At 42.7% G+C, this 27336-nt stretch overlaps 1 protein-coding gene across 6 annotated transcripts in view; it reads right to left on the reverse strand.

Annotated features, from left to right (window-relative positions):
- Nucleotides 1-3079: 3079 nt before the first annotated feature.
- The window catches only part of LOC311032697 (calcium/calmodulin-dependent protein kinase type II subunit gamma-like), a 33814-nt gene continuing 9557 nt past the window's right edge, over nt 3080-27336 (reverse strand). The window contains exons 4-23 of one of the 6 annotated variants that reach the window (XM_084039663.1): nt 24871-24925; nt 24667-24732; nt 23143-23215; nt 21789-21891; nt 21239-21322; nt 20779-20873; nt 20112-20234; nt 19845-19928; nt 19065-19107; nt 18308-18370; nt 15527-15567; nt 14701-14784; nt 12412-12456; nt 12222-12267; nt 11902-11982; nt 9721-9861; nt 8139-8214; nt 7850-7944; nt 6383-6619; nt 3080-5844 (exon numbers count right to left, since the gene is read on the reverse strand). In XM_084039663.1, the coding sequence (XP_083895789.1) occupies nt 6387-6619; nt 7850-7944; nt 8139-8214; nt 9721-9861; nt 11902-11982; nt 12222-12267; nt 12412-12456; nt 14701-14784; nt 15527-15567; nt 18308-18370; nt 19065-19107; nt 19845-19928; nt 20112-20234; nt 20779-20873; nt 21239-21322; nt 21789-21891; nt 23143-23215; nt 24667-24732; nt 24871-24925 (1631 nt within the window). In that variant the 3' untranslated portion in view covers nt 3080-5844; nt 6383-6386. The remainder of the gene's footprint in view (nt 5845-6382; nt 6620-7849; nt 7945-8138; nt 8215-9720; nt 9862-11901; nt 11983-12221; nt 12268-12411; nt 12457-14700; nt 14785-15526; nt 15568-18307; nt 18371-19064; nt 19108-19844; nt 19929-20111; nt 20235-20778; nt 20874-21238; nt 21323-21788; nt 21892-23142; nt 23216-24666; nt 24733-24870; nt 24926-27336) is intronic. The other 5 variants (XM_084039664.1, XM_084039665.1, XM_084039667.1 and 2 more) reach the window with 5 other exon arrangements.

The following is a 27336-nucleotide window of genomic DNA, read 5'->3' on the forward strand; positions in this document are numbered from 1 at the left end:
TGTTATTAGCATTTACTAACTTCTGTTGGTTTTATTTGTCATTAATGACTTATTGAAATTGATATTAGAAGGGAACACAATCTGTCTGTTAATAACTCCAACAGAGATATTTTATTTGAATTTAATTTATTAATCACAAATATAAGTCATTACTTACAACTTCTATAATCCCTTTATAATGGAGGTCTTATTAGAAAGTCCACAATTAAACCCCAAAAATGCAGAAAGCCTCACATATCACGTCTCCGTTCAAGTGATCTTCTCAAAAAGTATTCCCTGATTGATTTGATTTAATTGATTTCCACTGATTTCACATTTGGCAGACCCTCGAAAACTTGTGGCATTCAACACATTTAACTTAAAATCACCATTTTTGCAGTTATATCATGTGAATACCGTTTGTTGTCTTTGTAGTCAAGGAGCTAAAACTTGCAAAAAAAACCATTGGTATGGTCATTAAAACTGTACAGGACGATCCTCTCCTTTCAAAGCCATTGGAAGCGGACCGTCGGGTTGTAAATTATCTTTTTGTACTGATTCCAGCAGGTGGCTCTAGATAGACGGATAGATAGCTACTAGTCCTGAGATTAGATAGTGTGTGTTACTGCTTTCATTCTTGACTGAATTAGATAGCCCACCTCTTGAAGTTAAATGTTGTCTGTTCTGTTGTGCGATCCAACCAGGAGGTGGCGACGTTGCTCTATTTTCACAGGGTTGGCTTAACGTGGCCCTGATGGTTGTTTTTATACTGTCCCTGTTAGTGTGCCGCCTTTGACTTGTGCTTTGATGTGCTGTGAACCATTGTGTCGTGAAGCATCTTGTGACCTGCGACTGCCGTTTCCCCCCCGACATGGACCGGACCGATACCCCACGTTGTTAGAATTCTGTACATAAACTCAATCCCATCTGTACGCCTCCCCTCCTAAGAATAGATGTTTGATCATTCATGTAAATACTGTGTGTCTGTGGACGGGCGATGGGGGAGCAGTGTAAAGCAAAAAACAAGACAGTTCCTCAGTGTAATGTGCTGAATCATGGTTGAATATTAAAAGCTATACCTGGTGAGAACAAGCCTTCGATGTCGATGTGTGGCCTCCCTTCTCTGCCTTATTAAACCTCTAATTAACTCTGGTTTCTTGGTTTGTTAATGCTAAGGCCAGGAAATAAGGGTTAGCTGTGTGTCCTCAAATGGATTGAACAATTGAAAATATTGCTGACAAAAGATGTATTGCCCTCGGGTAAATGAACAGTAAATCTGCTTAGCTTCTGCTCCCAGTCACTCATGAGCTTTGTTAATCTTGTCTTTTGTTTGGACGGCTTCCCCTCTGAAAGAACGGGGATGAGACCGTACCCCTGCTGCAGTGGATCAGCTCATTTCTTTTATTGAAAACTGTAGAATTAGTGATGTCTAATGAGCATAAATTATTCTACTTTTGGGACGTGCTAGAAATGTATTGTAAATATATTGAAGGCATCTGTAAGATGAGCTGCAGTACATGTATGACCAAAATATAGAAAGCACCCAAGTGGGTTACACATTTGACACAATTAGTCATTAAAAAGTGTAATGTAAAAAAAAAAGTCATAGGATAGTATGTTGAAAAAAAGGTAAGCTACTGTCGAAAAAAAAGAAAATTTAAAGTTAAAAAAAAGTATAGCATGTCGAAGAAAGTCATAAAAAGTCATAGTATAGTGTGTTGAAAAAAATCATAAAAAAGTAATGTCTAAAAAAAAATTGAAAATATAAAAAAGTAATGTTGATTTTTTTTTTAAAAAGTAGTCTAAAAAAACTAAAAATGTAATGTAAAAAAGTCATAGTATAGTATGTTGAAAAAAATCATAAAAAAGTAATGTTGAAAAAAGTTAAAAAAAAGTCAGTATGTTGAATGTGTATGTCTAAAAAACTAAAAATGTAAAGTAAAAAAAGTCAGGATAGTATTTTGAAAAAATCATAAAAAAGTAGTTGAAAAAAACAAAAAAGTCAGTATGTTGAAAAAAAGAAATCATAAAAAAGTCATGTTGAAAAAACTAAAAAAAAGTCATAGTATAGTATGTTGAAAAAATCATAAAAAAGTAATGTTGAAAAAACAAAAAAAGTCATAGTATGTTGAAAAAATCATAAAAAAGTAATGTTGAAAAAACAAAAAAAGTCATAGTATAGTATGTTGAAAAAATCATAAAAAAGTAATGTTGAAAAACTAAAAAAAGTCATAGTATAGTATGTTGAAAAAATCATAAAAAAGTAATGTTGAAAAAACAAAAAAAGTCATAGTATAGTATGTTGAAAAAATCATAAAAAAGTAATGTTGAAAAACTAAAAAAAGTCATAGTATGTTGAAAAAAATCATAAAAAAGTAATGTTGAAAAAACAAAAAAAAAGTCATAGTATAGTATGTTGAAAAAATCATAAAAAAGTAATGTTGAAAAAAAAATCATAGAACAGTGATGAAACAGGACGATGCTCTGTGTGTGTGTGTGTGTGTGTGTGTGTTAATGGCCCCCGGAGGATGTGTGCCATTATTCTGGTTTAATCTGACTTTATGCGATGACAGACAAGGACGGAGGGCAGATATTACGCCAGCTGTGACGACGGCTGGTGTCGAGAGCATCCAGCCGAGCCGGTGGTGCAGCTTCAACGTGAGCCTCATTTCACTGGAAACGACACCTCCCTCTCCTCAAACAGCCACCTCAGTGTCTTAATGTTAAAAAGCCACCTGACACGAGCTGGTTTCCTAAATAATTTGGGACGAGAGGCCAGATATTCAGCATGACTAATCAATGTTGCGGCGTTACATAAGCAGAGACGTGCGTTGCATATCTCTCCATTAGCTCCAAATTTGGTGATTTCAGCTCGAGACCCAGGAAACGTTGTCAAAATCCAAGCTTAACAGATGAAAAATAGACGAGCCAAAAAAAAGGTTATGTTGTCATTTTGAGGGGTTAGTTTTCTTCCAGACAGTATGTGTGTGTGGAGTATAAATGGAGACCTTTCATTGACATATTTGTTTGAGGAGAACTTGAATCAGACACGAAGAGAAACAGTCGTTGAAGAAAAACAAACCAGTCGAGGGAGATAAACCAGTGCTGAAATAGTATTTTTATTAAATACTTTCAAGATCCAAGTTTGAAGAATAACAAAGCTATGATGAAGACCAACTAACACTCAGACAAACACTTGATAGTCGTCAATTCATGGTTGTATTTCATTGTACATCATGATCATGCAAAAAAACTCCAGCATCCATGTGAAGGCTGGGGGAGAAAGCGCAGCCCAATAGTATATCATTACAACGCAGGGAAAAAACGCTAACATCGAGGGCCTCATACCAAGCTACGGCTCCTGAATCCGTTTTTTTTTGTTTTTTTTTTGTAATTATGCAGTTTTTTTTTCTTCTTCATCTTTTAAAATATTTTTCATGTCACCTATTCAACATTCTGGATGGAGGATATTTCTTATTTCAAAAGATGCAAATATCATATATTAACACTAGGCTCCATCCTTATTCAGGTAGGTACATGGTAGAAATGTGTAACTGAAACATGCATATAACTAGGTCTCCCGCTCCGGTTCAACAGTGTAGGTCACAAAAACCTTCACACCCACAACCAACTCCTTCTCTGGCTTTCAAAACTGCCGTCAACTGAGCAGGCACGATTTTAAAACCACCTAGGGTAGATTACATTAATAAATAATTTAGTCCAATCCATGATCACTCAATTTGTAATTTGTGTTGTCTTTACTTCCTCCCTTTTTTTTTTCCTCTTCCCTTTTCTATTTGTTTTTTTTTTCCTCTCTCGTTTCCTGTGTGCGAGGGAGAGTGCAGAACTCCAGCTTGGCAGATCGGCAAATTACCAAACGACAAAGTTAACAGCAACAGCGACGACAACGAAAAAACTCAAACCAGTAACACGGGAACAGAGAAACAACAGAGAGAGGTACAAATAAACATCTCAAGAGCAGGGGACTCGTTGTATACCAGGAGGGGGGGGGGAGGGGGAGGGGAGGGAGGGTATGGGAGTGTGGGGGGGGAGGGGGGTTTAAGATACGACTGTCGCGGATGGATGGAGACAATTAAGCAGCACAGCAAGGGTGGCACCGTGGTCACACAGCAGTGGTGCAGATATGTTACAAAGCCTAAACACACCACCAGGTGTGTGTGTGTGTGTATATCTGTGTGTGTGTGTGTATATATCTGTGTGTGTGTGTGTGTGTGTGTGTGTATGATATGAAGAGGCGGCTCACAGCATTGTGGGATCAGGAGTTAAGGACACTATGATGAAAGTCTTCATGTTTAAAAAACTATTTTTTTTTTTAAACAAAAGGGCTCAAACTATTTTCAACCTGCCATTTTTTTATTTATTTTTTTTATTCCCCGTCTTTTAAAACAGTCTTATGGCCACGGGACTAAAGCTAGCAGCCCACACGAGTGTCTTTATTCACGTGATCAAGAGCTACCAATATTTTAAGGAAGTACTTTAAGGAGGAGATTTAAAGAAAATTGGAAATTCTAAACTAAATGCGGGGTGGGGGTCGGGGTCACAGAGATCATGGGGTGGTTCCCAGATGCACAGGATGACTGTCTCTTAGATACATGTACATATATTACACTTTTCTACATATATCTATACATACACTGTATTTACACAGTGATTATAAACAAACCAGGCCCTTGCAGAGAGCAGAGAAAAGGAGTAGGATTAAAAGAGGGGATGGTTTGAGAGGGGAGAAAAGAAAAGGAGAGGGCGGGGAGCGATGGATGAGGGAGAGGCGGCGGGCAAACATGCAAAACGCAGACGCCTTCCCCAGCCCACTCTCTCCCTCCACTGCATACAGACAACAGAACGTGTTAACACGTTAGCTTTAAACTTGCACAATTAAATCCCTCTTTTTAAAAACTCAGCTGCTTTAAAAAGGAGCCTTGAATATAGGATCAGTCGGACAAATCAGACAACAAAAAAAAAGAAAAAGAAAGAAAGGAAACAGGCTCCGGTCATTCACAGGAACGCAAAGGGAACAGGACGCTAAAAACACAACAAAAACACGTAATCTCAAATCTAACACCCCCCCCTCCCCCCCCAATCCCACAACAACACGATTTTCCGTTCGGTCGGAAAAAACAAGCACACAAACGAAAACACATAAACACATAAAAAGCCTAAAGTTCTACACTTTGGTGCTTCATGTTTTTGATATCAAGGTTCGCTCGTCATCAAGTTCTCCGACTGAGCCAACTTGCCTTTTTCCCCCTCCAGAATTCAGATGAGGAAAAAAATCGCCCTACATCCTTAAATCAACGTCCGGGTAACAAACACAACACTTTCTACCCGGTAATCCCTAGAATGCCAAAAAATGTGTCCAAAATCTCAGCTGCTAACCTCACGCTCCCTTCTGTTCATCCCTTATTAGATAGTGAATATAAATGCTTGGTTGGGTTTTGGTGGTTTCTGGTACATCTAGTCATAATTTACACAGCATATTCATAACTCATACTCATAAACTGTCACAAGTTCAACTGTAAATCCTCTCCTCACGCAGGACGTCTCATCTCGCGCGGGCAGAAAAAAGATGGCTGCCATGGGGAGGGATAGAGGGCAAAGACTCGCCCTCCAATCAGGCGCCAGATGCATGCATCATCCCATGGGGGCGGTGTCTTGTGTTCAGCCGGCCCCCAGCAGGTCAAAGGGGGGACAGGATTGGTTGGTATCGTGGAGAGGGATGCGATCTCGCCCGGCCGGGCTCCTGGCACGAGCCAATCCACGCAGAGGACATGCCTCTTAAACACGCTCGCTGAAAAAAACTGCCCCCCAAAACACACACTCCAGTAGACTGGAGGCTCGGGACCACTGGAGGGAGACGGGAGGAAACATGTCAATGAGGGGTCGGTTAGGGAACAAAAACATCTCAATATTTCACACCGAGATCATGATTTAATCCAAATCCATCCTATTTATACTGCTGCTTCAATTTAAAGCCATAACATGTAGAATTCTTTTAAGTTATTACAGCATCTTTGCAGTTATTCTCATAAAAGACGGCTTTATTTGTATAAAGATGACTGTGATGAAGACTAAATCATAGAAATAAAACAGGTGGGAACGGACAATCCTAGCACAATGCTCAGAGCGCTTCCTGTTGCCATGGCGACTGTTTAGCTTCCACTTCTGTAGTAAGTAACCCGCTTTACCAAGTCACTGGTGTATCAGGATAATAAAAATTCATCATGATCAACTGTTTTTTTTTTTAAATCGCCATAAAATAAAATCCACTTTGGCCCAACTATTATGTATTGTTACCAAAAATCGTTCAGATTTGTTTTTGTCTCTAATAGCGCTAACATTAGTAGCTAAAAGGATGTCCATTGGTGTAAGCCCGTGTGAGTACCTGATCACTGTAGTGGTGCAGCTGGGGCTCCTGAGCAGTGGAAGTGAACGTTCAGCCACTTGCCCTCGCGGCGGTGCCACACCCTGGTCTCCTCCGACTGGCTGGAGCGAGGGCGGCCCGTGGTGTCCACAAACTGTGTGAGCCGGATGTAGGCGATGCACGCGGCGTCCTCGCCGATCAGGTGCACGTGCGGGTTGAGCAGAGTGGTGTGCACCGGCTTGCTGTTCTTGCTTAGCACTGGAAGACATAACAGAGACGGCCCGAAAAATGCGTCAAATTGGATTTTGGAGGGGCTTAACATTGTTTTTTTAGGTGCTAGTTTTCTAGATAAAGTGTTATTAACGTGAAAGGTAGTTAAAATAAAATGGATTATTATCACAAAAAGATAAAGACTAAGTAATGTTACGTGGCCAGATTATTTGGACGAGTTGAAGTCAGAGTTGAGTGATTTCCTCTCTGCCTGCCTGTCTTGTATCTTGCACAAAGAGTTGATAGTATTGCGTTATATATTCGAGAGATAACTTACTCGGGGAGAAATAAACTACAGGTCAGATATGACGGATACCATTCAAAATCAGCTGTTCAATGAGGCCGCAAAGGTTTAGCCCACATGTTCTAACGCCAGAGGTATGAAGGCTTTCGGAGCTGTTAAATGGAGTGGAGACAAAGTGATGTACTCAGCATTGAAACACATAATTCACAGTCTGTCATGCATTCATGGCTCAAGCACACGGAGTGCTGGCGCCGTCTTTATGAAGGCTTTTTCACGGGGTATTTAATAGTTGTTTGCATCGGGATTTAACGACGGTGGGCCTCGTTTACGTGGAGCCTCCATGAAAAACGGTGACGTATGTCGATCAACTATCGGAGCCCAGGTGTAAAACATCCCATCGGTGCCGATTTAATTGGTCGAACTTTGAGATGAAGTATTAAAATCATCAACCGGAAGGAAAACGGTGGATGAAGAAAATAAATTTCAGTAGCGAGCATATAAGCTATCTGCGACCTCACCGTTAGATGCCTCTAAATCCCAGAAATACTTGACAAAAATATTGCTAGCTACAGAATTTCAAATATGAAGGGTTTTGCATTTTGTTGACAATGATTCGAATATCTTTGGGTTAAAAGAAGAAAAAAAAGCAGCATTTTGAAGAAGTCACATTGGCTCTGGCCACTTGGGATCTCATGATTAACAAAAAGTATTTGTCAGATTAATCAGTTCTCTGTAACTGTATCACATTGGTCCATTTCAGATGCTTTTAGGAAATATTGTGTACACACACACACACACACACACACACACACACACACACACACACACACACACACACACACACACACACACACACACACACACACACACACACACACACACACACACACACACACACACACACACACACACACACACACACACACACACACACACACACACACACACACACACACACACAAGAGGAGACTCACAGTTTTCAAAGTAAAACTTGTGAAAGTCCATGCCCTCCACCAGGTTCCCCAGAGCCTCGGGTTCAAAAGAGGTGAGTCCGGGATCGCAAATCCTCCTGAGAAAGAAACGGTGAGAGAGTTTGAGTGGGTGAGAAGACATTAGAGACCCGAGAACAGAGAAGCAGAGTTTTGAGAAACAAGGTGCAAAAATAAAACACAACTCTAAGGAATCCTTTCGGGGAAAAACATTAGAGATTTAACACAGAAAAGCACCAACTCATCCGCTGCTTCTCGTTTAAACTGTACTCACGTGTAAGCATCGAAATCCCCGTTGTTGATCGCTTCAATCAGCTGCTCTGTTATCTTGATGATCTCCTGTTTGCGAGCTACAGAAAGAACAAGAGACAGACGGAGAGAGAGAGAGAGACAGACAGATGGTAAATGGTGAGAAGCCAGTTAGGTGGTGAGACAACAATTACTTAAGTGGTGGTTTTGCTTGATAACATTTCCTCTCATCACTTCCAGCTCCCGCTTTCCCTTCAGGCTCTCATCGTCCGTGGCTACAGCTCGACTCTCCTCTTTAACCTCAACGCTCAATCTGAAGCTGCTTCCCAACTCCACCTCATCGCTGTCTGTCGCTCAGCCTCTCACCTTCTGCGCGACACAAAAACTGACTAAACACTAGTCTGTGCTGTGTGAGCACACACACACACAGAGACACACACACACACACACACACACACACACACACACACACACAGACACAGACACACACGCACACACACACCCCGCCGGCAAAACCAAAACAAAAGATCCTGCTCATAAACACAGCCTCCAAGAACCACTCGCTAGATTTGTCTGGCGCTTTCAAACACATCGACACGATGAACACACGTTGACAGGTTTGATCACTGAGACGGCTCTTTCTACCGAGGTGTGACCGAAAGCTCCAGAAAAATACAGTAAGTAGACTTTGAGTTAAGATTTCTAGAACCGACCGTCAAGCTCAGCTCGAATTTCACTTTCAAGACAACATAAATGTACATTGTGTTATATTTACAGATGCCTCTCGCCAGGTGTGCTAATAAATAAATCAATAAATAAAACAGTCAATTAACGCCAACATTACAAAGTATTCAGAGTAACTTTTCCACACGTTACACTCATGATTCACAATGCTGAGGAAAGCAGGATGGGAGGTCAACAAAAAGCCATCTGAATAAAGTAAAAAAAAATCTGGATATTCTACAAAATCCCCATAAAAAAAGACCAAAACCAACAATAAACTAATTCCACCAACAAATATTCCACAGGGCTCCATGTCCACTCTTAAACACATCAACAAACATGGGAACCACTGATTCCATCGAACATCACCGCCACGCTGCCTTAAATACTCACAACACCAAGTGTGTATTTATCTGGGGTTGGAAATAATAAATCCCCCAGAAATGCAATATTTACTCCTATTTCAGTCATGTGTTCCTTTCCTGTCATTACCTTTCCTTTTCATGAAGAAGGATCTATAACGCTGCGACTTCAAGGTTTACATCTTCATCGTTTCTTAGGAAGTCAGAAAGCAATGAGAGCGACTAAACATTGTTGGTTTAGTCTTGTTAACGGGACCATAAGGAATATATGGAGTAACACCAGTTATTTGACCAAGTGATTTCCTTTATTTTGGGTCATATATCAACTATCATTGATCCGGTACATTTGCCTAATTTCAAGCCTTAAAAACAGGAGAAAATAAGAAGATAAGATAAGATTTAACAACCGTCATTTTCAGGAGTTGCAAGTGTTTTTTTGTTGTTTTTTTTAAGTGTGCAACAACGGCAGTGAGCAGGCGGGCGAGGAAAGCTGAGGTCAGTTAGTCAAGACTGTGTTCTTACTCTGCTTAGTGTTGCTTATAGCAGCGACAGTGTTGCTCCCTAGTGGAGCGGCAGGCATGGAGGACTGTGAGAGCTCAGAGTCAGGGCAGGAGCTGTTGCCCGTGCTGTTCCATGCCATGCGCTTTACGTCATGCGGCGGAACTGAAACACACAACGGATGGTCAACAAACACGAAAAAAAACACATCGGTGGATGACAAGTTGACAGAAACGTACATGTGATCGTCCACACACACACATGCACACACACACAGATCATGCATTAAAAAATAAATGACAAAACTGAACAAACACAAAGCTGACACGGGTTAGTGTTGATTAAAATTAGTGCGACAAACACTAAGAGCGAGTGTGGGTTTGGGGCATGCAGATGGGTGACACGAGGACAGGACGGCAGCTGGAAGCATGATCAGTACAGCTCTGTGTTGTGTAAGTGTGATGGGGAAGTCATTCATCTGCCTGCTCACGTCAACTCTCCTCTTAATGCACAGATATACATCAACAAAGCCTGGTCTGAAGAGCTGCACTAGCCAGCGGACAAAGAGAGGAGCGAAAAAACCTTCTTGTTAGCTCATGTTGGCATGTTTCAGGACGGTCGGGGTGGACGGGAGTGGAGGAAGGGACACGGGAGAGGATGAAAAGAGGAAGAGGAGGGAGGGGGAAGTGATCAGACCGTCCCTTTAGTGCAGGTGTGTCTGACGAGAGCAAGAGGTCAAGAGGTGAGAGATTAGCATGAGAGAGAAATGAGGAAGTGCAGAGAAGATTAAAGAACACAGCAGAGGAATAAAGCATCAAAAGTAGGAAGAGGAATGGAGGAGAACACGTGAGCAACGAGGAGGAACCCGATGCTCTGTGGTTCCACTAAAACGTCAGGCAGACTGGGAGGCCGGTTTAGGACACACAGCTGCAAGGTAAGCAAGGCTTCCTCACATTAGGAGGACAAAGGGAGAGATGCAGCGATCACCAAAACACACACACACACACACACTCACACAGATTTCAGGGTTCCCACAGTGGCCCTGATTAAACTACTTTTTTTGTTATGACTTTCCATAATTAGGTCAAAGTGTCTCTGTGACCTATAAAGTGCTGTTTTTTTTTGTATTAAAGTTTGTTGATGAGGCAGCTGATGAGGCAGTTCAGGCTCTAAAGAAGTGAGCCCCAAATATATGAATGGATATACACAGCAGGTAGAATGTACTCTTGTGATGCGCCCCAGTTTAAAGAATATTTATGGATTTTATTTGGTAGTTTTGGCTTAATGGTAACATTGCACTCACAGTAATTACCATAAAATTCTCACTTTCCGTAATACATCAACAAAGGCGGGGTGTCGGTTCACATTTTAGTGCCAAAGCGGTCCATGGCCTCGTTTTACCGCTGCATGAATTTGACACAATGAGATATAAAGATTTTAAATTTGGGGGGGAAAAACAGCGGGAATCATTATTGCCAGATATCCTGGGAGAAAAGGTCAGATCGGTGCATCATCAATGTGAACACTAACAGTTTGGCGAGTGCATCTGAAATTATGCCAATAAGTACTAATAGAATTTGAACTAGAAATTCAGTTTGTAAACTGTGAACATCTGGGTAATCATTTTACAGTTTGTTTCTCTTCTAAATATGTTTGGCTGTCCTGTTGTTCAGACGTGGTATAACTAATCCAGGTTACCCCTTTCTAGCATTGATCCAGGACCCTGGGGTTTGCTCAAAACCTGTCCGAATGCTCGTGTTTGTTGTTTTTAGTGATCCAGATGTTGGCTGTGAACTTGGTGAGTACAATGATATCATTACCAATTAGAAGGATGTGCAACCCTACAAAAATAAAACCGGAGGCATCTTTAAAACACGTCAAATCCATAACAATGTTAATCGATGTTCTCTGAGAATATTCTGTACTTCCCTGAATGGGGTATTTAAAATTTAAAACTGAAAACAACCAACAAAATTCCACAAACTCCAAAACCAGTGGGAACCCTCAAAAAAAAAGAAAAGAAAAGAAAAAAAAAAGCTTGGTGGATCAGAGTGAGGGGGCTCAAAGATGTAGGACTGCCAGTGACTACAAAAAGCCAGGGTGGGAGTGTGTGTGGGGGGTGGGGGTGGGTGGTTGGGAGGGTGGGGGTGTTAGGTCCTTGCCAGTGGCGACCATATAGCTACTGGTTGCCATGGATAAACTTACTGGCAGGTGAGCTTTGAGGTGAGGGCAGAAGTGGGGGCATCTCCTCTGTAGCACTGCTCTGACTCAGCGCCGAACTGTCCGCTAGAACACACACACACACACACACACAAACACAAAACGCAGCCAGACACACAATAAATAAACACATACATACACACACACCACAGGCAGACGGTCAAGAGTATGAGAGACACATGTCGCATCTCCGCACAACTGCCCTTCACTACAGTCAAATACACACACTTTACTAGATGGGAGAAGAGAAAGAGAGAGTGGATAAGATCAGGAACACTAGACTAACACTGGAGTATCTTTCCTACCTTTCATTTCCTCCTCATCGTTGGTGGCGTTGCTCTCTGTTGATCCCTGGAACGCAAAGAGAATGAACAGAAAGATGCTGGAATTAACAAGGACAGCTTTAAAAAAAAAAAGAAAAACGGCCAGACGGGCCTGAGAGCGGAGCAGCTGGGTGATGCTCTGGCTTTCAGACAAACAAGACACACATCTCACCTTGACTCCATCAGGAGGATTGTGCACCACTGTGCTCTGAGATTCCTGCGATGCAGAACAGCAGAGTTAATCAAACACATCAGATCCCTCAGCCGGTGCCTCTCAACTGGATTTAAACTGGGCCTGTTCCTCCACATCAGCCACGGGGTCATAACCTAACACTACATCTCCCTCATAGTAGCTTAGGTTTGTCCTCCCCGCACACACAAGAACACCTAAGACTGGGAGATGAGGGTTCAATATGTTCATTTAGCAACTAACAATTCCTTTAATTATCTATCCTCATGTAAAACGGTTAAATCCATAATCAAGATTGCAGATTATTTTTTTTAGTCTGTCAACTTATAAATTAATTGTTTCAGCCCTAGTTTCATCTGATATAATACATAAAACTGGAACACAGTTCTTTGCATCGAACATGTATAATGCATGTGTTTCTGCATACATTTGTCATGCAAAAATCAATAATGCAATATGCTAATTAATATTCTGATGTATTTATGTCTGCCATATCGCCTAGGCCTACCCGTGGCCTACTTGGCGGTCCTGCACCACCAGTTGAGAAGCACTACCTTTCCAGGCCAGGCAGTGAATTATGTTACCATACTGGTAGAAGAAGTGACATGTGATGCATGCTGGGAAAACATCTTAAAACCACAACATGCTAGTGCTGATGAGAGCATGATGACAGAAGTTTGGCAGTATGGTAGGGATGTTAATGGTGGCAAGATACACAGGTTGGATGGGTGGGTGTTGGGATAGATGGGTGGGTGTTGGGATAGATGGGTGGGTGTTGGGATAGATGGGTGGGTGTTGGGATAGATGGTTGGGTGTTGGGATAGATGGTTGGGTGTTGGGATAGATGGTTGGGTGTTGGGATAGATGGTTGGATGTTGGGATAGATGGTTGGATGTTGGGATAGATGGTTGGATGTTGGGATAGATGGTTGGATAGACGGTTGGATGTTTGGATAGACGGTTGGATGTTTGGATAGATGGTTGGATAGATGGTTGGATAGATGGTTGGATAGATGGTTGGATAGATGGTTGGATGTTTGGATAGATGGGTGGATGTTAGGATAGATGGTTGGATGTTTGGATAGATGGTTGGATGTTTGGATAGATGGTTGGATGTTTGGATAGATGGTTGGATAGATGGTTGGATGTTTGGATAGATGGTTGGATAGATGGTTGGGTGTTTGGATAGATGGGTGGATGTTAGGATAGATGGTTGGATGTTTGGATAGATGGTTGGATGTTAGGATAGATGGTTGGATGTTAGGATAGATGGGTGGATGTTAGGATAGATGGGTGGATGTTAGGATAGATGGTTGGATAGATGGTTGGATGTTAGGATAGATGGTTGGGTGTTTGGATAGATGGGTGGATGTTAGGATAGATGGGTGGATGTTAGGATAGATGGTTGGGTGTTTGGATAGATGGTTGGGTGTTAGGATAGATGGTTGGGTGTTTGGATAGACGGTTGGATGTTAGGATAGATGGGTGGATGTTATGATAGATGGGTGGATGTTTGGATAGATGGTTGGGTGTTTGGATAGATGGTTGGGTGTTTGGATAGACGGTTGGATGTTAGGATAGATGGGTGGATGTTATGATAGATGGTTGGATAGATGGTTGGATGTTAGGATAGATGGTTGGATGTTAGGATAGATGGTTGGGTGTTTGGATAGATGGTTGGGTGTTGGGATAGACGGTTGGATGTTAGGATAGATGGGTGGATGTTAGGATAGATGGGTGGATGTTAGGATAGATGGGTGGATAGATGGTTGGATGTTAGGATAGATGGTTGCAAGGCGGTGTCGGCTTTAGTGGGAAAGTTAAGGGATCGCTAATTAAGCATGGGGAAAAGGGAAAATACCACGGAGGCCATTGCAGGATAAGAAAAGATTATACTAAGATATCAGCTAAACAGGGACTCTACAGTTCTCTTTGCTGCCACCTTAAAGACATTATTGTATAAAGCTCATGCTCCTTAGAAATCTAAAGAAAAAGGTGCACATGTGCAGCCTTAGATTCAAGGTAACTATTAGCAAATTTCCCCAAAAAAGATTTAAAACCCGTGCATCTTGGGAGTGGGGGTAAAACGGGAAGAGGTGGGGAACTGCCGGGACAGGGGATGTTATGGTGCAACACTTCCTGGGTGGTAAGATGAAGGATGACAAGCAGCAACTAATACGATGGAGGGTGAGGCACGACGGGCAACTATGCAACTACGGGGGAGGTGGGGGTGGGGTTAAGAGGCGGGAACCGACAGCACGGGCTACTGTACCATCTGGGCGTTGGTTGCCATGTTGGTGTCTTTCAGGGCATTGATGGCGCTCACTATACTGTTCTTACTGTTGTTGGTTGAAGGCTGGGACGAGAACGCAAATACTCAAAGTGAACACATAGGTTTTACACACATACACGCACACACACAGATGCATTAGAATTATACGCCTTTTAGGGAATTGGGCTAATGTTGTTCAAAGCTCCCAGGCTGTTGAGAGCTAACAGGGTAAATGAGAGGGTGAGTGCCACAGAAAGGCCTCTAGATCATCCTTTTAACTGCCTCACTAACTCTCTATGCCTCCGCCACTTAACTGCACAGAGAGACCCCTGGGGCAGAGGAGAAAGAGAGGAAGGCAGGAGGAGGAGGGGGGGATGCTTAATAGCAGCAGAGGATGACGGAGACTGCTCGGAAAAGAGAGCAACAAACTTCTGAGACTAAAGGTGAAGGAATATTGAAACCAGCATCCAAAAAAAATAATAAAAAAAAATCAAGTATAATTATAGACAAGAATGTGACTGAAAACTGGAAAAAGCAGAGTTTCTCAAACTTAATATTTGGGATCGAAAAACAGGCCACAGAAGGTTGAGAAACCCTGAGTTATAGAAATAAATCAGAAAATTGAGCCAAAAAAACAGAACTATGAGGACAAAATTATAAGTTTGAAAAATAAAAATCTCTACATAATAAAAGGAGGAGAAGGTGATCTTGAACGGAGATACAGAAAAAGAACAGAAGGCAAAAACGGGTGGTCAGCTAATCGTGGAGGGAGCAGTCACATTGTTGTAGAACAAAAGAGGGCAGAGAGGTGACGAGACAACCTTACCTTTGCAGAATCGGACTTCTTGTTGAGTAAACTTTTGCATGCTGTAAAAAAAAATTCCAAAAGAAGAAAAAAAAAAAGGAGGAAAGAACGGAAGAAAAACAGTTTTATTACTGACGACAACATCCATACCAATCCATGCAGCTCCTTTTCAGCTTTTATAGAAATGCACAACTTGAGCGCAAACCCGGATTACAATAAATTGCGTATATAAAAACCCCAATAGCTTAGCTTTTATGGCAAATTGAGTCTAGATGTTCACAAAGAATAACATGCATTTAATGCATTTCTTGGGCATTTATTCCCTTGGCTGCACAACCTGCTACACTCTGCAAAACCCATTTGCATCATAATCCATTCATTGCCATCTGGGGAGAAAAAAAAAAGAGCAAAGTAAACTTCCTAAATCCATTTCCTGTCTGTAAGACCCCAGCAGATCTAAAAAGAGTGATGGTCAGACTCAAACTGCCGCCAGGACTGATGCTGATGAGCTAGGTTAATGTAAATCATTGATTTCCTTTAAGGGCCCCAGTCACTTTTCCTCTCAGTCTAAAGCGCTCAACTGTCTTGTCGTTCCATTTTCTCCCATTTTCTACTGACACACACAGGTTCCAAAAATCTTATCATGTGTTTCTTACCTTCCATTAAGAAATAGGAGAGGGAAGGGGAGGGGGGGTGGGGGGAGGTGGAGAGAAAGGGCTTAGTATTTCAATACAAGAGAGTGCAGATAAGGGGCACAGCATTTACAGCAGTAAACAATATCAAGTGACAACTCATGCTCATTAATCTTAGCTGTTAATATGCAGCTTCTATCTTGATCTGGCCATGCAGCATCCAAAGACAATAAATAAATAAATAAATAAATAAATAAATGTTTTCATTCCTTAACCACCGACAGGAGAGCTGATTTTTCAGCGCACAAACGTCTGCTCTTAATTCGTCTAAATCTTCTACCATCGGGACGCTAACTGTGACGGTATGGGACGACCACATTCACATGCTCTCTAAATCCGACCTTCGCTTTCTCCTGCTCAAGAGTATGAACGCCAGTGTCACACTGCAGGATGGGTAAAGTCAGGATGACCCCCAGCAGGAGGGCTGCACTACTCGGCAAACACACCAGCTCGATGACGGACAGGGAAGGACGGATTAGAGAGCATCCAAAGTTGTATTTCCCCGAGAACATTTAACAGGATAGAACCACGCGGGACACCCACATGCAAGGCAAACACCTTTCTAGAAACATACAGGGATGCTTCAAAATGCACATTTCTGTTACATTTTTGCTATGACGCCATTAAAAAAGGCGACATCATGAGCACACTGCCAAGCCTTACTCCACAGAGATGTTAACAGTTATAGTAAAATAAATAAATATAAAAAGGACAGGAATTTGCAGTGATGACCGACATCATCAGAGGACCAAAAGAAAAGAAACTGGAGGAATAAAGGGAAGGAGAGCCGAGGAGTCCGATCTTGAATGATGATGTCACACATGAGATTCACAAAAACTTACAATACAGTCAAGTTGGTCCGGTCTCTGTGAGGAAGCCCGTATTCAGAAGGGCTCTATTTGACAATCAAACCACCACAAACACCCCGAGTCTCAGCACACCAATCACACATAACTGGAGGAAGACACGTTTCTCCACTGAGGTCCCCTTTTAACTATTATTTTATTACCTTTATCTAACCTAAACACAGAGCCTAGTTACTTATGGATAGATTTATGTACACCGTAGAGCAGAGAGGATTTTCTCGTCTGAAAAAGACGACGGGAAATCCAATTTGCTCCACGCTGTCAATTTCTAAAGTACTCCATGGAGCCACCATCGGAATCGCCGACCTTCACCACCCGTGCCCACCCAGCAGGATGAGAGCTGAGCCTGATTTTAGCACTTTCAAAAAGAAAAAGGAATCCATGGCTCCGTTCACGGAGAATTAGGTGAATACGTATTTGACAAACGTTGGTTTTTGTTGCATTCCTTCAAGGAGGCAAAGAGGCTTTATAGAAAGTACTAAAACAGACCTCAGGATGGGGGAGATGAGACGTGGGATGTCTTTAACCTCAAGGGATTCATCAGGAAGGCAGCGCAACGGTGATGGTTTCAACAGTTGGCTTCGGTAGCAGCAGCGAAGGCAGCACTCCCATCCTCCGTCTCAAATCTAAAGCTCTCCCCCAGTTTCTCAACATCCAGCCTTTCCCCTCCCCTCCCCCACCAGACCCAGGTTCGACGATGGCAGCACGCCAACCCAGCTCTTGCCGGCCCCCTGCGTTGTCAGTTCCTTGCCCCAGAAATACATGCCCCTCCTCATCCCCTGCCCCGGTCCGCCCTGTGCCCATCCGTGGGAGAGCACAGGGGAGTATGGGGTCAGCTGGAAGTAAGGATGGAGCTTTCTAGAAGTGACGACATAACTAATTTGGGAGATGAGATGGAGTTTATAAGGTCAAGGCTGAGAGGTGTTGAGGTGTAAATGTAAAAAAAAGCACTTTGGAGTGCAGGTTGAACTGAATCGATCAGCATTAAGTGATGCTGATGTGAATGACTGTGCTAATAAAACGTGACATCTTTGCATAAAAGCAAAGATGACACACCTATAGAAGCCTAAATGAACAAAATGTGTGTGAGTATGCATGCATGTGTGTGTGAATGTCAATAGAGATGCTGGCAGAGGCTGCATGCAGGAGTTTATGGGTGGTGATGGGGTCCCACCGTCTACTATGAACCAAAGATGTAAGGTGTGTGTGGAAAGGAAGTGGATGGGCGTGTCTCTGGGACGTACCTTCCTGAGCCAGTGAGGCCGTGGAGGAGGCGGCAGCAGCAGAGTTGGTATGCTGCCGGCCCACTATTGAACACAAATGCTACAGTTGGGAGGTGCTATACAAATTAGGCAGCTCTATCTCGCGCTGTTCAATCATGGGCCTAGAAAGCTACAGGGTGTGCTGGCTGCAGCCCAGACGCATCACAAAGTTTGATAGAAATGGGCTGAAGCAAAGAGGTGCACCCCTGTGGTTTCCTAGGCCCGGGGTTGAAATCATTAGCCATCGACTGGCCAATTACTTAGAGGCTGAGAAGAAAGCTTCGACGGAAACAAGTCACTTTCTGCTTAGAACACAGAATCTAAGCAGGCACCTTGCCCCCAACATAAAACATATACAAGTCTAGGCTTCCCTCTCTCAAACATGCAAACGTTCCACGGGCAGCAGAAAAGAGACACACACACACACACACACGCACACAGACACACACACACACGCAGGGAGAAATACATTAGCATGAACACTGGTTTCAACATATAATCTTGTACATGAAGAATATCACATATTAGCCTGCTTTAATGTTGTAAGGAAGTAAACTCCTGCGCACACAGAAACGTATTGTTATTTTGAGGATGAGTGAGTGGGTGAATGTGTGTGCATGTGTGTGTGTGTGTGTGTGAAGGGGGGGTTAAAAGAGGTGCCGAGGACTCTATCCACTCTCCTTCCGCCTCTCCCTCTGCATGTGCAACGTGGGAGGCTGAGGGCGAAGGGCACACCCACCTGAGAAGTTTCTGGACACCAGCATGGTGGTGAGAATGGCTCCCTGGAGGAGAGGAGGAAGCAGGAGAGAGGAGTGAGGGAGGTATAATGAGTGCAAGGAGTGTCGTTTTATTTCACAGGATTTCAGTTGTTTTTCACGGATCTTATTCATCTCTAATGGGGCAGTAATTTCTGCAGCAGTGTCTTCAACACAGTGTTAGTTCTTTTCAGCTAAATCCAGTCAAGGCCGATGTTTTATTTGTTCCATCAACAGCATCCAATTATTAAAAAAAAGGGCATCATTAGCTGTAAGTTGTCATATCTCCAGGTCCCATTGCACATTCTTCTATGCAAATTAATTGAAATGATGTGGGGGGAAAAGAACTTGATACAGTACTTTGCATGTACGCCTGTGAATGCAAACTACAGCAACTGGAGCTGGGTGTCATTTGAAAGTTTTAATATTGCTGTCGATATGATACGCAAGTTTCTCTACCCAAGACAAAACATTATACTTTGAGATCAGGAAAGAAGCCATGGCCATTTAAATACCTGAATAAAATAATCTAATATTGGTAGACATTTTATTTCAATCAGGAAATAACAGATCGAACCAGACATTTCATGCTCGACGGTTTTTGATACTAAATGCTAGGACACCAAAAAAGCTCTAGGGAGCACTAAAATACGGTAAAAGAAAGGTTTAATACATTTTATTTTACTAATATTAATACTGAAGCAGCATATAATCAAGGGGGTCTTAAAACAGAAAGGTGGCAAATCAGAGCTTAAGATGAGTACCTTAAGTTTTCGGCGAGCGTTGAACTTGCGGAGACATTCGACAGTTTCCTGTCTGTGCATCATGGATGCCACTGTGGAACGGTGCTGCAGGAGGACAAAAACAAACAGTTCATCTGTTTGGACAGCATCAGTTATTTGAAGGCCATAATACATTCATTCAACATTCTAACACCGCTGCTAACATTGGTCTACTTATGCACACCAATTTGTACAATCCAGAGTAATTGCAATTATTCTCTTTGGTGGAATAGTTAGTTGAATACTTACGCAGACCCAAGGGTGTTTGAGGGCCTGCTCTGCAGTAATTCTCTTGGCTGGGTTAATGGTCAACATCTGGTTGATCAGGTTTTTTGCCTCTGGGGTCACTGTGTCCCACTCGGGGGACGGGAACTGGGGAAAAGGGAGAAAGGAGGAAAGGAATAAAAGGAAAAGAAAAGAAGATACATGTTTCCTGCTGGTTAAAAGTCTGGATGTCCCTGGCTAATCCACACCATCTGGGCACCAAGTCTCAAGTTTATTTGTCAAAATTAGGCAGACATGAGAACAAAAACGCCCAATTCTTTTTGGATTAACGGGAGACATGCTTCTGTTCCAATTCTTTAAACCATGTCTTAAATCAAGAGTAAAGTCCCTACAAATAGGCAGCCGGAGAATTCCCCAGTCTCTCTGGAAGCTGAATGTGACTTGATTATCCAGAGACTGAGAAAGGAGGATACCCCCTCTGTGTCTCTCTCTTACAGTCTCTCTTTCAGACCCAGACACAGACACACACACACACACACACACACACACCTCTGCAATGCGTCAGGGAGGCCCTGATAGGATCAATAGCTTTGGACCAGCTCTCAATTGGACACTATGAAACATTCAAAAACTGCTTAGCAAACCCCTGCACTGCACCCCTCACAAATATACATCCACAGAGCACACTTACGTCGTATGCCCCGGCTTTGATCTGCTGATAGAGTTTGTGTTGATCTTCATCCCAGAAAGGAGGATACCCCACTAACAAGATATAGAGAATAACACCTGACGGGAACACAAAGTGAGAAAAACTAGTTCAGGCAATGTTATTTATGTAGCACACACTAAACTCGTCCTTCAAATAAAAACGCATGCAGCAAAAAGTAACACCGACAATAAGAGTATGGTGAATTAAATACAAGGAAATGCAATTCCTTATTTTCTGAAAGACACTTGACCTAAGGTTTTTATTGTAAACCATTTCCAGTTTAAAAAGAAATAACTTAAAGTGGTCTTTTATAAGGCTCACAAATTGGTCAATTTAACTAAAGAACAAACATGTCTGGAGTCTGATGTTTGCCACCACTGGATAGACACGCTGATTTGCAACAGGTTTTTTTTTTTGCCCAAAAGCAAGCCTTAAGACTCACCGCAAGCCCATATATCCACAGGCTTGCCATAGGGGTCCTTCCTCAGTACTTCAGGGGAGAGATAGCCAGGGGTGCCCGCAAACCCTGCCCAGGAAAACCAGAGGACACAATTAACGGATGCCTTTTATTAAAAACCTTGATGAAGGCTATGTGAATGGTGCAGATGATAGTGACCTGTTGGACTTCAAAACAAGACCAGATTATGACGGTCTAGAGTCACACACACAAATGCCTGTTAATCATCCCGGCCCCGCTGGAGAGTCAGCCAAATGCCGGCAGCTCGGCTGTTAGCCAAGAAACAATGGCCAAAGCATGAACTGTACAGCGTCTGTGAGCCTCTTTAGCAACGCTTGCACAAATATTCTTTGGCTTTCAAGTGGGCGAGCAGATGCGTAGCTATGCAGACCTACTGTATGAAAGAGCCTACCTGCAGGGACTCGTATGATTAAACATTAAACAAACAATTCTGCGCTAAACACCCAGATAGAATAACACATCAGGTAATGGCACATTTGATATGTGTGTGTGTGTCACTGTTTGTTTTGCTTACCAAACCAAGCCTGCTGGTCTCCTTGCACTTCAATAGCAAGGCCAAAGTCTGCCAGCTTCACTGCAGCTCCCTTCATCTTACTGGCCAACAACAGGTTTTCAGGCTGAGACAGACACACACACACACACACACACATGGTGAAGCAGAATGTATGACAAGAGATCAAGACAGTGAGAGACGGATAGTGACAGGCACTCTTCAGTTAAGCCCTTTCTTAGAAATATTTATATTTGATGTATTCAACCCAGCTCGTGTGGGGGTGCGGTAAAAGGTGTGAGAAAGCGATGGAGAGACGGAGGCTGTAGAGAGGAGGATGAGTGTTTGTGAATCTCCACAACGCCTTATATGGGCATGGGTTCGTAGCCATGGAAACCACTCGGGGAGTCATTTAGGCAGCGCTGCAGACTGCATGCTAAATGGAAAGTGTACTTAGCGAGTGGTGGCGTGTGTGGCAGCGTTCTAAATGGCCGTTGTTTGGGCAGTAGGACATAAATGGCCGCAGTAAAAAGCCCACTCAGGATAAAAGGCCAACAAATCAGACAGGCAGCGCTCGAGGTAATAGCTTTATTCTCCAACACGGCGCTTGCGCGCACACACAGACATGCACACACACAAATATATATATATAATCGCCGCCCACACGTGTCTAAGACATCCCTTGAGGTTGTTTTTTCCCCCCACACATTGCGGTCTCTGCATGAAAGGTGCAATTCAGCATATTGACATTCACATATTATTATCGCCCCTTCGTATAAGGACTATTATCACCACCTTATACTGGGTTAAGGAGGAAAACTGGAAGTAGCAGAGACGCTTTCTTCCTCTACTCTTTGCATCTCAGCCTATCAACAATTTGGGACAACACAAGCCCCTCCCCCCGCACTGCTGGGTGGGTGTGATGTCACATGGGTTGCCCTGGCAACTCTCGAGGTTCATCTATGCCTTCACTTCCTCTCATAATAGACCCTCTTCACAACAGTACAACGTGTGCGTTTGTTCATGTGCCGTTTGAGTCCTTGTCTTTTCCTTGCCATAGGTGACAGACAAACCCGTCCACGTGATCGTGACTCATCATGTGTGTGTGTGCGCTCAACGTGAACACACATGCATGCGTGTGCAGACGCACACGACTTCTGGCTACGGACGGACAAGCCGACAGATCTGAGAACGGATAAGAGGCTGAAAACCGTCGGTGGGAGAGGCACGCAGGGGAAAAATAAGAGAGAAGCAGAAATGCCGGAGTATAGAGATACGGAGAGAAATGGAGCAACCGAGAGCCATCTGTGTGTTGCCATGGCCACGAGCAGAGGTGTGTGCGAGTGTGTGGTTGTCACGGCAACGGGCAGCCACTCACCTTGAGGTCTCTGTGCACAATATCATGCTGGTGGATATGATTGACACTCTCCAAGATCTGACTAATGCAATGACTATGGAGAGAGAAAAGAGGAACAGAGAGAAAGATGTGTAAGTCACTGACTTTCATTACAAAAAAAAACATAACAACAAGACAATACCCAAACTCAAACCGGATTTATCGGTGTGTTTATGGTCTGGTTATAAAACCGATCCATTTCATTAGGATGAAAAACCTGACGTCATTCTTGACTAGAAATGCTGTATATTTTAAATTAAATATTTAGCCTGTAGAGCCGACATAGTATTTTTTTTTTTTTTTTTTTAAGAAAAATGCCTCGTCACAGCTCTTTAATTGTGAGGTTCTCAGGTTTATATAATTGGAAATGGGATCATTTTGGTTTTTTAAATGTTTAGGCAAATGTGACGGACACTGGACATTTTTACAGACCAAATGATGAAAATTAAAAGTAGATTAATACATAATAAAAAGAATACTTTTTACAACGGTTTTACCTTCTAGGACATTAGAAGCTCAACTTAAATTGCATAACAAACATTTACCAAACAATCACTATTATTTTCAAAGACATAATCCAGGTACTGTAGTTTGAACAATCAATATTAAGAAACACGTGGGAGGCATTACACGAGTTAGTCAATACATTCCTATCTCAGAAGCAATTTTAATAATGGGGCCGTCAATTCAGCCGCTGCTAGTACAATTATTTCTCAATTCTGGCTGGCGAGCATGTTTTCACACTAGCCTAGTGATTATGTTGGCTCATGATTGGTCTTGTAAAATTGTCCTGCAAGCCGGTACCTGACTAGCTTATTACTGTCCTACGCAGTGTGGTGTCAGCCTCCATGATGACACTATTTGAGGCTCGTGTTCATGTCACGTCTTTGGAAAGGGTAATTGGTCAAAGGTCGGGCCTAGCTCGGGAGAGGTTTAATCCACGTGGGTTGGTTTGTGTGCGTGCGGTCGTGCCTTTCCAAAGCCCCACCCCTCCCACCCCCACCACCCCACATCTGTGCATGAAAAGACAAAGACCCCTAATCCAATTGTACAACAGACTTGATCAGCAGCACACCACACGACCACAAGGAAAAAAGGGAACTCTGAGAAGGAGGAAGTAGCACGGAAGGAGAGAAACCTCACATGTCACAATGTCAACAAAGTGTAAAAAAAAACGGTTAACAAATAATTCCACAGAAGCCAGGGTGACGTCATCCAATGGTTTGTTTCGTCCAATTAACAGCATTGACTGTATAATACATTTGAGAAGCAAGAACAAGCAATTTTGGGGGGTATTTTTGCGTGATAAATGACTTGAGGAATAAATCGATTGTTGATTGTTTCAGTACTAGCGCGATGGCGATGTAGAGGGAAGGCGGATGGTGACGCATGTGGCGAACAGGGAGACAAGTATATCGATGCACTTGGTGACGGGGAGGGATTTTTGTTTGCAGCAGAGTGCATGTGTGCAATTATGTTCAGAGTAGCTCCATATGAAGTGCTTACCTGGCATCGGCCTCACTGTAGTACTCCCTGGCTACAATGTCTTCAAAAAGCTCTCCTCCTGTCACCCTGGGAGGGAGAGGGGAGGAAAGCAAGACAAGATAAAAGGGAGACAAGGATGCAACAGAGAGAAGAAGTCCGTTAGCATCCACAAACCAAACACGCACGGGTAAAATGTCACTGTGTGTGTGTTCAGAATATACTCACAGGTCAAACACTAGGTAGTGAAAGCCTTCCTCTGAAATGCTGTCATGGAGTCTCACTGCAAGAGAGAGGGCGAGCAGTGAGACAGAGACGTAAAGACAGGAGTTAGACGAAACAAATGACGAACCGCTGCTAACGGACCGAAGGCAGAGCCGGGACATGAATGTCAACCATGTGACGTATTGCCTTTATTTCTCGCCGGAGTGATGCGACGCATCTAGTGGTTCAGCAATTAACTGCCATTTAATTAAACTCTGATTGTGAACACTGCATGTCAGTGTCATTCAGGTTAAATAATCTTAGATTGCATATTCTTTAGGGGTGCCCTGATTGATCAGCCGCCAATCATTATCAACCGATATTCGGTAAAGAAATATGACGTCCGCGGGGAGATGGGGACTCGGCAGGAGGAGTGCTAGAACGTTAGCCGCCGTTATCAGCGTATATTTAGCTATTCATATTACTTTGGGTGCATTTTTGCCATTACTTGATAGCAAGAGAGAGGGTGGGCAGTGAGACGGAGATATAAATAGAGTTAGGTAGAAGAAGCTGCTGCAGTGTTTGACTGCTAAACCTCCCCATAAACCACGGCTATGAGAAAATGCAAAAATAGCCGGAGAGAGAAATTAACCAGGACAGAGCTGGAGAAATGAGCGACGGTTGCATGTGCCTTAACAAGGGAGGAACTGATCAGACACAAACATCGGGTTGATAATGACTTAAATTGATCGGGTAGATGTTACATGGGGGCAAGAGTGTTCAATTGACCTCTATTTCTATACATCCGATTACATGTACGTGAACTACGTCACACCAGTGGATCACATGAGCTGAGGGAGCGAACAACAAACATGTCAGCTGTTTGGAAGCATTTCACACATGCCTTTTTGCTTTTAATAATAATAATAATAATTCCGTAGATTTATCTGTCATCCATTATCTACTGTACTATAGTTGATATTTTCTTGAAATATGAGATTCATTATATAATTCATTATGTAAAACAGTTGAATGTTCAGAGGTATCGGTTCACTGCCAAACCAACAGGTTGCCAAAATTTAAAAGAAATTAAATTAATTCTCATTCTACCATTCGACCCCACCAAATTCTGATCTCAAATTCAAACCCTTTCTAACGGTTTCTTTAAATATTTAACATTTTATTTTCCAAATATTTACTATCAGTCCCTTTTCTCAATCCACATAAATCACCCATCCACCGCACAGCACGCATTTAAATGAAAATATGTCACTTTTAAAGCTGGTTGCTGACTATTTACCCAAACGCATCACTAGCATTAAACGTTAGAATCCTCGAGGGCCTCTATATAGGGCTGGGCAATGTGATAATTTATCATACATGAATGAAATCATACGATGAAATCATAACAAGATATAATTCTAAAGTTCTTACTTAAATTAGAAAATACAAATTACCTGTAATCTGTGGTCTACAAAACCCATGTGGTTTTTTCATATAGACTATTTCCTTACCAGAAAAAATGCTATATCGTGACATAAATCGTTAGAAATATAAAATGACCTATATTGTGAAAGAAGGCCCTAGCCTTATATGGGGTATTTTGTCATATTGACTTAGTTTTCAGTAGACAAGAAAGCTGATGCAACATTGGATGGGGAGTTGACTTAATAACTGTGGTTATTTGTGGCGGTTCTGGTCCAAGAAGATGATTCTCCATTCTTGATTATGTGTACAAAGCCCTGATTGGCTACCATGGAAAAGACGGCAAAGAGAAGACCACAAGGCCTGTGTGAATAACAGAAAAGGGCACATTTCAGATGTGGGCAGAGATTCAGAGGTCTGGGACCAGGCTAGGAAATGTTTTGTTTAGAAAAGAAAGACAATTATATAAAAACATAAGTGCTTGTTACCAGTAATGATTCCTGATTACTGATTGAGATAAGTGAGCGCTTGGGCGAGGACAGAAAAAATAAAAATAAAGTGGCGATTACGGTAATGAGCTCATATTACCACGATACTGCAGTTATGGGGTAACCACCCCAGACCTACTGTCAATATAACAGAGCAGCAGCAGGATGACGAAGCAGGATTGAGGCAGCGAGAGCCAGGCGTTAGAGGAAAGGCCTGAGATGCAGCTTAGGTTTAGCGTCGAGGAGCCACAGTTGTCGTTATGTAAAACGAATATCAGTTTTATAATAAGATGAAGTAGGATGGCCCTGCAGCAAGAAACAAGAGCGACTGCTCTTTCCTCCTCCTCTCATCTTCTCGCTCTCCCTCCATCTGTCTCCTACTCCTCCTGCTTTCGTCTCTCCATCTGTCTCCTTTTTTTGTGCCCTCTTTTGTCCGAAGTTTCAGTGCAGACGATGCCAGAATATGTCAAAAAGACGAGGACGAGAGAGAGAGACGGAGATAAAGCTATACAGCGAGGGGAAAGAGAACAGGAAAGGTAGGCGAGGGGTGAATAAGTGCCTGGGGGGGTGGACAGAA

Source organism: Eutrigla gurnardus (assembly GCF_963514095.1).
Source record: "Eutrigla gurnardus genome assembly, chromosome: 22".
In the NCBI taxonomy this organism is placed as follows: domain Eukaryota; kingdom Metazoa; phylum Chordata; class Actinopteri; order Perciformes; family Triglidae; genus Eutrigla; species Eutrigla gurnardus.